At 34.9% G+C, this 12,650-nt stretch overlaps 1 protein-coding gene across 3 annotated transcripts in view; it reads right to left on the bottom strand.

Annotated features, from left to right (window-relative positions):
- Window positions 1-163: 163 nt before the first annotated feature.
- The window catches only part of BBS7 (Bardet-Biedl syndrome 7), a 48,501-nt gene continuing 36,014 nt past the window's right edge, over window positions 164-12,650 (bottom strand). The window contains exons 14-20 of one of the 3 annotated variants that reach the window (XM_063637938.1): window positions 11,177-11,316; window positions 9,273-9,437; window positions 4,654-4,763; window positions 4,437-4,540; window positions 4,180-4,303; window positions 2,901-3,017; window positions 164-2,040 (exon numbers count right to left, since the gene is read on the bottom strand). In XM_063637938.1, the coding sequence (XP_063494008.1) occupies window positions 1,907-2,040; window positions 2,901-3,017; window positions 4,180-4,303; window positions 4,437-4,540; window positions 4,654-4,763; window positions 9,273-9,437; window positions 11,177-11,316 (894 nt within the window). In that variant the 3' untranslated portion in view covers window positions 164-1,906. Of the gene's footprint in view, window positions 2,041-2,900; window positions 3,018-4,179; window positions 4,304-4,436; window positions 4,541-4,653; window positions 4,764-5,395; window positions 5,688-9,272; window positions 9,438-11,176; window positions 11,317-12,650 lie in introns of those variants that run through there. The other 2 variants (XM_055274681.2, XM_063637939.1) reach the window with 2 other exon arrangements.

Here is a 12,650-nt window from a genome sequence, read left to right as displayed (position 1 = left end):
TAAAATCTGGGGCACGTTTTTCCATATCTCCGATTCTCCGTTTTCTTATCTGTTAATAGGGACTAATAAGTACAGTCATATGGTTATTAGGATTAAATAATGTGCATAAATTATTTAACACAGAGCTCACATAGTAATACAGTACTCAAGTGTCAGACTGTAATGTCATCTTAACATTTAGGCGTTTATTCATAGTAACCAGAAATTGTGTTTTATGCTTTTTATTTTTCCTAATGAAGATACAATTAATTTAAGATGGCACCTTGAACTACTGTTGATATATATAATAAATAGCAATGCATTACAAAATATTCAAATAGAGTCATTAATGTTTTTCTATTTTTCCCCAAGCTGTGGCAACCAACAAAAAAAACACAGTGACGTTCTAGTGACCTAGATATAATTATGTTCCTTTCAGAAGTAGTTTCTTTAAATATAGTAAAAACAATATGACCTTATTAAAATAAAACTCTTAACTATATGTGCCTTTAACAAATTTTTATATTTATATATAAATATAAGAATATGGCCGGGCACGGTGGCTCAAGCCTGTAATCCCAGCACTTTGGGAGGCCGAGGCAGGTGGATCACAAGGTCAGGAGATCGAGACCATCCTGGCTAACACGGTGAAACCCCGTCGCTACTAAAAAAAATACAAAAAATTAGCCGGGCGTGGTGGCGGGTGCCTGTAGTCCCAGCTACTCGGGAGGCTGAGGCAGGAGAATGGCGTGAACCCGGGAGGCAGAGCTTGCAGTGAGCCGAGATCGCGCCACTGCACTCCAGCCTGGGGGAGAGAGCAAGACTCCGTCTCAAAAAAAATAAAAATAAAAATAAAAATAAAATAAATAAATATAAGAATATACAAAGCTTGCACATAGCTAATAAGTATAATAGCATATTAAGAAGCACTGTTTTCTAAAAAATTCGTCAGCCTGCCCTTCTTGAAACATAAAGCTTATTTTCCATTATCTGTATGCCATTTTAAAACCTTTCAATATTCCCTTGAAATTAATAAATATGAATTAAGATTAATGTACAAAACTTCTGTAGCCTTAATGTCATATATGATAAAAAGAGATCTAGAAGATTCTAGTGTAGGAAAATCTAAGATGGCATCACTATTTCTGCACTCTTCACTTGAAGCACGCTTGAATAGCTCCACTGGTTACAGCATGTCTAATTAAGATCCCCCCACTCTGTGTAAGCTCATCTTATTTCCCTGGCTACAATTTATAGCACTGAGCCAAGTCCAGCATTTCCACAAACTGCAGCAGAGTCATAAAACACTACCAAGCAAAAGGAAAATCAGTTGGAAATCAATCCTATCTCCTAGAAAAAATAATTGGTAGGTTATTTCCACTAGCTGGCAACATACATAGTAACCAGGACACAAAGCAAGTACCAGTATTTGGGTTCTGGTCCCAGCTTTACAAAATATTAGCATGTCCTCTTAATCACAAAATTTCACTGAGAATCAGTTTTCTTATATGATTTGACAAACTTATACAACAGTTGTGAAGATCAAATAAGGTAATATATAAAAATACATTTTGAAACCTATAAAGCAGTTTACGTATTTGTTTATGTACCTTGTAATACATTTGAATATATTTTAATTTTCCACATATTACTTCTCAATTTAAAAATTAAAACAGCCACTTGCCAAAAATTCATTAAAATCCTATTTAAATCATTCTACTTGTGTTTTAAAAATAAAAAGACTTTTAGAAAGTTCAATTTGTCAAAAGAAATAGAAGCATTACTTTAAAAAGCCATTATATCTCAAATATTTTTAGATATAAAAAAGCATTTGAAATTAAAGTACACACACAGTTAACTTCTAATTCACTTTTAACATTTTTCATTTAAACAGACCACTTCTTTGGGACTTTACCTTATTTGTATTTCATGCTGCATCGAAGAATGAAATCAATGCATTTTGGTCATAACTGTCCAGAATTTCCAATAGAAGGGGTACTTTAGTTTTTACATTGGTGCCTTTAAACTTAAATTTATCTATGAAAAGATCAGTGATCATGCCTATAAAGAAAAAACATAAATTTCCTGTCAGTGATTAGTTATATTTAATGACACAGTATTTCACTAAATTAATTGCTTGATAATCTATTTTTAAGCACCTGTAATTCCATGATTTAACATACACAAACCTAAAAGCCATGTTTTTAAAAATATTCGTTTTGGGGGGATTTTAAAACAAGTTTCAAGATATAAATCATCTGCCTAATAACCCTCTTAACAATTGATTACAAGCTATTAATTCAGACAATCAACTACTGGCCATTTTTGAACTGCTGTCAGTATATATAACATCACAACAAGTGGTATCTTTTTTCCACCAAGCAGACCATTTTGACATAGTCTAGGCAGATTCTGTTTTTAACAGCTTATCTGAATTAAAATATTCCACCTATATGTTGACCATTCTTGGGATTTGACTTGAAGGCAAACAGTCCTAGGTTCAAAGATGAGGGCAAATCATTTCACCTTGAGTTTTCTCATATGTAAAACAGGAATAATTCAAGCTGTCAATCCTTTATCCAAAAAGCTTGATGCAAGATGTATTTCAGAATTTTTCCTATTTTAGGAAGATAATGAATATACTATGGTATTAACCCCAAGGGGACTGAGTGGTAGCATCCAATAGCAAAACATAGTACTATTTCTGTCAAAAAATATACGGATGAATAGTTGCACTAAGTGGAATAAAAAAGATATAACCTTGGGCTGGGCAAGGTGGCTCACGCCTGTAATCCCAGCACTTTGGGAGGCCGAGGCGGGCAGATCACAAAGTCAGGGGTTGGAGACCAGCCTGGCCAATATGGTCAAACCCTGTCTCTACTAAAAGTACAAAAAAATTAGCTGGGCATGATGGCGCGCACCTGTAATCCCAGCTACACAGGAGGCTGAGGCAGGAGAATTGCTTGAACCCAGGGGGCAGAGGTTGCAGTGGGCCGAGATCGTGCCACTGACGGCAGCCCGGGAGACCAAGAGAGACTCTGTCTCAAAAAACAAACAAACAAACAAAAAATATATATATATAAAACCTCATGTCAGGTTAAGTCAGAATTTGTTATTAATTCAGATTAAGTCAAGATTTTGCTGTCAAATTATTTATGAAAAAACTTTGGTTTACAAAGCTGTCTGGATTTTGCAATCAGTGATGTTATGTACAGCCAATCTCATAAGTTATTATAAGGATAAAAGAGATCATGTGCTTGTCATGTAATAAAGGTTAAGACATTAAATATAGCTACAGTTTGTGAGAAAGTCTCTGGATATGTAATAAAAATTCAGTAGGCAGGCTTAAGGATCAATGTGTACTAGTGATACCAATTGGCTCTACAGTGACTATGGAAGACTTGGCATAGTGTAAAAGGCATGCATTTTGGGGTGAGAAGATTCTAATGCAGGCATTATCACTAACTTGCTAGGTGACAACAAATTCCTTAGACTCAGATTTCAGTTAAAGCATATGAAAAATGAAGATAATACCACCTACCTTGCAGAGCTATTGTAAGGATTAAATATCTCACCTGATTATGAAGACAGTGTAAATAGTGTGCTATATACAACAGGTCTTATGTAAAGATTGCTAACAAAATTGTTTTTCTTAAGCTGTTTCTTCCTTCCTCACTCCTTCTTTCCCTCCCTTCACCTCCCTTACTCTGTTTCAATACAATTGTGAAACATTCAACTTCTCACCACCAAAGTCAGTTTTGAATTGTAAATGGACACAACACGAATACTGTATATCCTTTATTAAATTTTGCCTTAAAGATGTTAAATGCTGCATTTTTATATTTCACAATAGCAACAAAACATGACAATTATTTGTGTGAAATACAGTCTAAGTTCTAAAGGTTCATAGATTACATTCATTTTATACCAGGTTTGTTCATATATATAAATTTATCACAGTATACTTATTTCTTAATATACTTGCATTTTATCAAGTAAAAGAATTAAATATTAAAAGTAGCTTGACAAAATACAGAAATATTCTGTGCAATAAATTTGTTGTCAACTGATTCATGACTGGCTCATGAATCATGACTGATGTAATCTTTTTATCTTTCTGCCCAGCTTCTCTTACATGATCCTTGGGAAATAGCCAGTTGAAAAGAAATATGGCAAGGTATTCTAGAATGGTCCACTAACCATAGAGTCTTTCAAGATGTGCAGGTTGCTTTTTGTATTCTTCCTGTAGGTGATCTGCCTCTTCTAGAATACAGTGATATTCTGGTATCAGAAAGTTCGTATTTCCCTCATGAATCTGCAATTCCTTATTTAAAATTAAAAACAGAAGCACCTTAATATTCAAAATTCAATCCAATGTAATGTTAAAGTATTGATAATTTTAGAAATCCTATGACTTCAAATAATAATCACCAGTCCATGACGACACATGTACTTACTTTTAAAGCATCAATTAACTGCACTTTCTTAGCCAAAAGCAACTGGTACTCCAGCTTTGGGTGGATTAGCTTTAAAGTGTGTTTGACTGATACTTCATTTATCTCTAGAAGGAGTTGACCAGATGCAGTTAGATAAATCACTTTGATCAGAAACATTAATAACGTAACATCAACACAAAATAAACATCAGAAAGAATTATTAATTTTGTTTGTTTACCGTATGATATGTTGAGGTTAATTTTCCTTTTTGTAGCTTCTTTAGAAAGCACATCTTTTAGGATGGAGATAGTAGAAATGTTGTCAGATTTAAAAACTCCCTCTCCTTTTCTATAAAATTAATATATTTTTTAAAAGAATAGCTGTAGAAGGAAATTGTCCAGTACATATATATTTTATGATTAGTACTTATCATAATCATGTGTATAGATTTCATTTGACTGTAGATTTCTTTTGTATACATATATCATTAATATAAAGCAAATTTAAAAATGTAATCCTTTACTATTATATTAATTCAGCTTCTAAATATACTCGTAAAAGATATATGCCTCCTCAAGATGTGACAATTTATATAAAAACTTCATTTAAAACAACTTTTATCTTCATTTTTCACTAATATTTCCAACAGCTAACCTCATATATAGACATATATAAAATGCACTTAGAATTGCTTACTTACATAAGTATGTTTTTCTTTCATGTAATCACACAAATTACAGTGTGACTATATGCTTTATCCTTAAAAGAAATCTGATACCAAACATGAAAGAGTGACATCTGCTGTTTTTCATGCTCAGCATCCAATGCCACTGCTTATGGTCAGAGGACCGTTATTTTTCTTTTTTTTTTTTTTTTTTTTTGAGACGGAGTCTCATTCTGTTGCCAGGCTGGAGTGCAGTGGTGCGATCTCCACTCACTGCAACCACCACTTCCTGGGTTCAAGTGATTCTCCTGCCTCAGCCTCCCAAGTAGCTGGGATTACAGGCACGCGCCACTACACCCAGCTAATTTTTTCGTATTTTTAGTAGAGATGGGGGTCTCACCATGTTGGCCAGGATGGTCTCGATCTCCTGACCTTGTGATCCGCCCGCCTTGGCCTCCCAAAGTGCTGGGATTACAGGCGTGAGCTACTGAGATTACAGGCGTGAGCCACCGTGCCCGGCCAGGATCGTTATTCTTCTTTAGGGTACCACTCCTCTTTCTCTTGCCCTCTTCAGTTTCAGTGGCAATGGTCTCAATCTATTTCTGGGACTTCAGGAGGAAACATTGAGCAGTACATTCCATACCCCTGACCACAGTGGTTCATGGCTTAACAATGATACTCAATCCTGGGAATTTTATTGGAGCTAGTGGGCAAGAGAAGCTCTATAGCAGCTGAAAACATACAAGACTGGATTCTAGGAACTGCTGGTGGCCATAATACTGCATGGTAAAGCCAAGGAAAGATAAAAGCAGAACTGAACAAGGGATAAAATCTTGATGACATCAATTAAGCCACTGATCCAGTTGTGCATGAGGCAGATTACTGCTAGACTTTTAAGTTATGTGAGCTGATAAATCTATTTTATTTGGTTAAGCTGCTTGCATTTGGTTCCTTTTTACGATGACCAAGTTTCCTAATTAATACATATCATCTTTCATATAGTTAATGTTACCTTTTCATTTGGTTTTCACACACACACAAATGATGTATATGCAAATGATAATCGCTTTGGTCTGGTGTGGTGGCTCACGCCTGTAATCCCAGCACTTTGGGAGGCCAAGGCAGGCAGATCACTTGAGGTCAGGAGTTCGAGACCAACCTGGCCAACATGGTGAGACCCGTCTCTACTGAAAATACAAAAATTAGCCAGGCGTGGTAGCACACTCCTAAAATTCCAGCTACTCAGGAGGCTAAGGCATTAGAATTACTTGGGCCTGGGAGGAGGAGGTTGCAGTGAGCTGAGATTGCGACACCGCACTCCAGCCTGGGCTGATGAGTGAGACTCTGTCTCAAAACAAATAAAAAAAAAAGATAATTTTTTTTCTAGAAAGAAAATAATAAGCCCTTACTACTTTGATCTCAATTATGTTTTAGAAATCATGACATTTCTATTAGTCTTTAATCTTAACAGATGATATTTAGTAAAACACATAGTGCCAAGTACTATAGAATGACTCAAATGGTTATCTTCTTTTAATCATCATAACAATTCAATAAAGTAAGTGCTATTATTTTCATTCCTCAGAAAAGAAAACTGAAGTTCAGAGAGTTAAGCAACCAGCTAGGGTCACATAGCTGGTAAGTCACAGAGCCAGGATTGAAACATTAATACATCTGCCTCCAAAGCACATACTTCTACACTACCTCCATACACATATATTTTATTCAGGCATCTGAAAAACATCTGTTGAGTACCTATTATGTGCAAAACTATGTTTTAGGTCCTTGCAAGCTACATACAAAGATATTTAAAATTAGACTGTCCATGAAAATAAAGTTTAACTTAGAGAAATAAGTTTGTATAAAAATTATTAGGGGCCAGGCGTGGTGGCTCATGCCTGTAATCCCAGCACTTTGGGAGGCTGAGGCGGGCAGATCACAACGTCAAGAGATCGAGACCATCCTGGCCAACATGGTGAAACCCCATCTCTACTAAAAATACAAAAATTAGCTGGGCGTGGTGGCACGTGCCTGTAGTCCCAACTACTCGGGAGGTTGAGGCAGGAGAATCACTTGAACCCAGGAGGTGGAGGTTGCAGTGAGCCAAGATCACGCCACTGCACTCCAAACTGGCAAAAGAGCGAGACTCTGTCTCAAAAAAAGAATAAGATAAAAAATAAAAAATTATTATATACTTTAAGCAGATAATAAATATCACAGACAAGTAAGAAAAATGCTATAGAAACAGAGAAGAGAATCAACGGAGAATCAAAGAAGGCTTCAAAAATGTAGCTACTGCTGGATGCAGTAGCTTGCACCTATAATCCCAGCTACTGGGGAGGCTGAGGCAGGAGGACTGCTTGAAGCCAGGAGTTTGAGACCAGCTTGGGCAACACAGTGAGACCCTGTCTCTTAAAAAAAAAAAGTAGCTATTAAGTTGGACCTTAAAGGATATACAGTTTTGAATCTTAAGAAAAAATACTCAAAGACACAGAATGATAGAAGAGCAAAGGTGTGCTATTATAAAAGTATATAATATGCTAGGGGCATGTTGAATTGTCTGCTATGATTAATGTGTGAGGTTCATTGTGGTACTTCAAAATGGGAGTAATTATTACAGGTTTAGACACAGATAAGCTTCCTTGGACGGTACAGTGAAAAACCTCCATAGAATGGATGTTAAAACCAGTTAGATTACTGAAGAGTTCTCGGTTCTAAAAGGCTGAATTCTGAGGTAAAATTATGTTTTTAAAATAATAGTGTTATTATCCTAAAATAACAAAAGAAGCAAGAGGTATTCTACTTCTTGCTCTCTAGTTGAGACTTTACCATGCTAAGTTTTTAGAACTCAGGAGAAAACCACAATAATCTGCTTAGGGAAAGAACCTTAAGAGGCAGAGAAAGAATAATGTGCTCTCTCCCAGACAAGCAACACAAAGCAAAAAAAAAAAAACAAAACAAAAAAAAACACACACACACACATACACAAAACAAACACAACCTGCAGGCCAGGTGTGGTGGCTCCTGCCTATAATCCCAGCACTTTGGGAGGCCAATGCAGGAGGATTGCTTGAGCTCAGGAGTTTGAGACCAGCTTGACCAACATGGTGAAACCCTGTCTAACGAAAATAAAAAAATTAGCTGGGCATGGTGACGCGTGCCTGTGGTCCCAGCTACTCAGGAGGCTGAGGTGGGAGGATCGCTTGAGCCTGGGAGGTCAAGGCTGCAGTAAGCCGAGATCATGCCACTTGCCACTGCACTCTAACCTGGGTGACACAGTGAGATCCTGTCTCAAAACAAACAAACAAAACAAACAACAATAACAACAAAAAAACAAAACAAAAAACAACCTACAGATGTGAGAATGAGAATGCAAAGACTTTGAAGAAGCAGGAGGATGAAAGCTCAATGGGTAGATGTAGAGAAATTGGCCTTGCCCAAGAAGTAGGCCATTTCACATTCAGAGACAGGTTAAAAAAAGGAAGGAAAAGTTTAGCTTCTACTATATTGAGAAGTTGAGAGGAATTATTGGAGCTTATAGAAGATGAGTTAGAAGTGATGGTGGAGGAGCAAGGGGTGCAACTAGAAGCTTGAGAAGCGTATAGAACAATATAATGACCTCCGCACCATATCAGGATAGCTACAAAAAGCCTGCATTTTCTAAGCCCTGAAGTTCTAAGCCATGTTATATTTGTGCATAAAGAAATTCAACTGGAGTTTTTATTGGAATTAGGATAAATATTCAAATCAATTTGGGTAGGACTGTCATCTTTTACAATGACTTCATATTGATGACTATAGAATATATTACTCCATTTAATCAAGTCGTTTATGTCAATAAAATCTTATAGTTTTCTTCATGTAACTTCTACATATTTCTAATTAAGAATATTCCTACAGATTTTATCTGGCTACTTTGTTAATGTTATTGCTACTCTGAAAGGGTCTTTTTAAATAATTTATTTTCTCACTAGTTATTGTTGGGAACTTAGGAAATGTATTGATCTTTGCATATACATCTTTACTCAATTGCTTTTCTAAACTTACTAATTTGATTTGTTTTTCAATAGATTATCTTGAACAGTATAGATTTTCAATCAGATTACTCACAAATAATTCCTAACTTAAAGGAAAACTTAGAAGCTACATTTATATAAAACAACACTTGTGAACCAGTAATAAGTTAGATTTACCTGTAGGTACTTTCAAGTTGTGTATCTAGAAAGGTGTTCTGAAAGTAAAATGTCACACATTCCCCTGCTGGAGGTTTTTCTGGAACTTCAGGCAGACAAAAAACCACCCAGGAGTGAACTTCAGCAAAACTGAACTGGCCTGTTAGAGTCAGTGTATTCATGGGTCTGTAATATAATAGTAGAGGCACACATTTATGTGTGGGAATACATGAAAGTATTATATGTACACATTAATAAGCAGAATTTTGTAATAGTTGTTAAATATAAACGAAAACATTCAATTTTCTCAGATTAATCTTATACGTCAAATAAATGAACATTTCAATTTCATGAAAAAAAATCGAACACTTACCTATACCTGCACCTGTGCTAAGTATCAGTTAAGTGATATATGTAAACAGGTTTTATTCATTATAACATGCTTTTCAAATAAAATTTCATTTATTTGGGTATATTTCATTTTTAAAAAGTTTATTTTTTTATTTTTTTATTTTTATGGAGACGAGGTCTTACTATGTTGCCCAGGCTGGGCTCGAACTCCAAGGCTCAAGCAATCCACCTGCCTCAGTTTCCCAAAGTGCTGGGATTACAGGTGTGAGCCACCATGCCCAGCCCTCATTTTAAAAAAGCTTATCTAGCATTTCTACTACATAAACTACAAAACATACTTATACAAGGATCTCCTTGGGGAAATAATCAGTATAGTGTGAAGGCAAAGAATTGGGCTTTTGAGTAAGACAGGCATGGGTTGTTCCATTATTTACTAGCTCTGTGCCATTGGACAACTTATAGAATAATACCTTCTATCTTCCTGAAATATGGGATCATACTTTCTATCTTGCAAAAGCACACATTAAAGTAACATGAAAAAACTGTAAAATAAATCAAATTTAAAATAAATCAGATGGATAATTATAAAGAGTTAAGAAAATGCAGTTTATGAAATGAAAAGTTCGGACCAATCCTGTCATCTGCAGATGAAAAAACTAAAACCTAGAGGCTAAATTAAATTATTCCCCCAAAGTCAGACAGGAACAGATTGTAATCCAAGTCTCTTGATTCCCAATTTGCTGTTCTTTCTAGCATACCATGCTGCCTCCATTAGCACAACCTTGACTTTTAAGCAAGACAGAAAGAGTCTATTCTCTTTAATGTTTCCCAAAAATCTTCTTTAGGAATAGTCTGCCTTACATCTTATTTAAATTATATATTTTAAATTATAGGCAGCAATATAAAGAATATGGGTTTTGGCTTCAATTCATAGCTTTAGTCCTTTTATCAGCAAGTTACTTAACTTTTCTAAGCCTCCATTTCTCGTTTGTAAAATGGAAACATTATTACCTGTCTTGCTGTAAGAATTAAATACTACATAAGCTCCTAGCATAATACATGGCACAAAGAAAGTAATCAGTAATTGTTCATTTCTTTCCCTTCTCTTTAAGCCCATGTTCTGAAAAACTACAAAGAAGTGGATACCTAAGTTGGTATGGAAATAAAAGGCACTCTATCACAACCAAATGCTTTATCAGTATTCCCTGAGAAGAAATATAAAGGAAATATAATATTTGAGGCTGATACAATGAGGTCCTATTCACAGAGAACTATTATACTATCTAAAGGTTAAACAGTATTTGCTCTCACATTAAGTATCTAAGAGAACTGCTACTCCAATAATCCCAGAATAGTAATATATGAGAAAGATGGGAAAGTCAAACTCAAACCAGCCTCTAAAATAGACAAAGAATCTCGTATTTATTAGAAATATTAAATCTATAATATTTAAACTGTTTATTTAATTTTTAAAAGTAGAAATTGCTAACAGAATTTACACTATAAAAATAAAAAACAGGTCTATTTGAATTGTCTAATATCCTAAAAAGAAACTGCTCTTTCCTTTGTCCTACCTGTCATGATCAATAAAGTGAGTTCTTTGATGGAGTGAAAGAGGTTTGATGTGGTACTGGCGGACCTGACAGGTTTTGGGTTGAATTCTTGGAGTCACATATGCTTGTAGTGTGCCATACTGGCCTTCAATTGAGCGAATCTGATTCAACACAAAAGAGGAAATAAAATAAGAATATTTAGCAACAAAAACATATCTTTAGAATGTTCAACACAAGTTATCAAGTACTTAAAATTCACTAAGATGTGAAGACCTAATTTAAGAGGAGTTGGAAAGCTGTCCAGCTTCTTTCTCCTGTCCCACTCTGTTCCAATTCATGGCACAGACTGTAGTACCTCTTGTACTACACAAAGGTAACTTCTCTAATCTAATTAATACTTTAACTCATACTTTTCATGGCATGAGGGGGAAAATATCAACATTTGACGTAAGTGGGAAATATTTAAAAAGTTTAAGCAAGATTTTTTGCAAATGTTGCACTGTGAATATTGCTGACAAGGAAGAGGATAAGAAAAGATAATAAGTAAAAGTACAGAAAGAAAACAAAAAATAGATCTGATAAACCTATATTTTGGTGTTGATGTTTAAAGAGTACATAAGCTCATATTGGCAGAGATTTTTTTCCACAAGAAAAAAAGCTTTAATATAGGATGTAACAATTTTATATGAAAAATTATTTTGTAATAATCAGTATAACAATTAATATTCCTTATTCACAAATTCAAACAATAAAGAAAAATCTGGACAAACATGTAAGTCACCTGAAATCCTCCCACCCCAGATGATCACTATTACTACTTTGGTAGTTCTGCTTTCATATGTCTCTCTACGTACATGTAAAAAAAAGAGAGAGTATTTAGCATATAGCTGTTATTATAAAAATCTATCGACAGAAAAATTGTTTCAAATAACTTAATTATTGACATTCTGTGAAAATAGAGATGCATACCTATAATCTAATTATGGCATATTTGGACTGGAAATTCTTTTGGGCTATTTTGAATATGACTGGCCAGATATCCTGAGAATTCAACATACTTAACAGGAAATAGTAATTCACTAAGCTGGGAAGATCTAATTTAAGAGAAGGACCTAATTTAATATATCATGTCACATGACTAAGTTCTATTGGATATCATAGACATCTTTACTTTCATTTCCAATATTCACATTTTCCCCCTTATCTCTGCCTCTCCTATTACCATCACCTCCCTGCTCCTCCCATCCCACTTATGCCTCCTCATATTGTATAACTGGCTATATCAGACAGGTGTGTTTCTTTTCATACATTTCTTCATATTTATATCATTATAGATAAAAATATATTCAAATTATATATAGAGGTTTAATCAGCATTTTGTGTGTTTTATGAAATTCCCTCCATGTTAACATGTATAAATCAACTCATTCTTTATAGTAGCTGTATAATATTCCAAGATATGGATAAATAGCTATTTATTCAACCATTCAATCAT

This window comes from Symphalangus syndactylus, chromosome 4, assembly GCF_028878055.3.
Source record: "Symphalangus syndactylus isolate Jambi chromosome 4, NHGRI_mSymSyn1-v2.1_pri, whole genome shotgun sequence".
In the NCBI taxonomy this organism is placed as follows: Eukaryota; Metazoa; Chordata; class Mammalia; order Primates; family Hylobatidae; genus Symphalangus; species Symphalangus syndactylus.
This window is presented reverse-complemented; position numbering and strand designations above follow the sequence as displayed.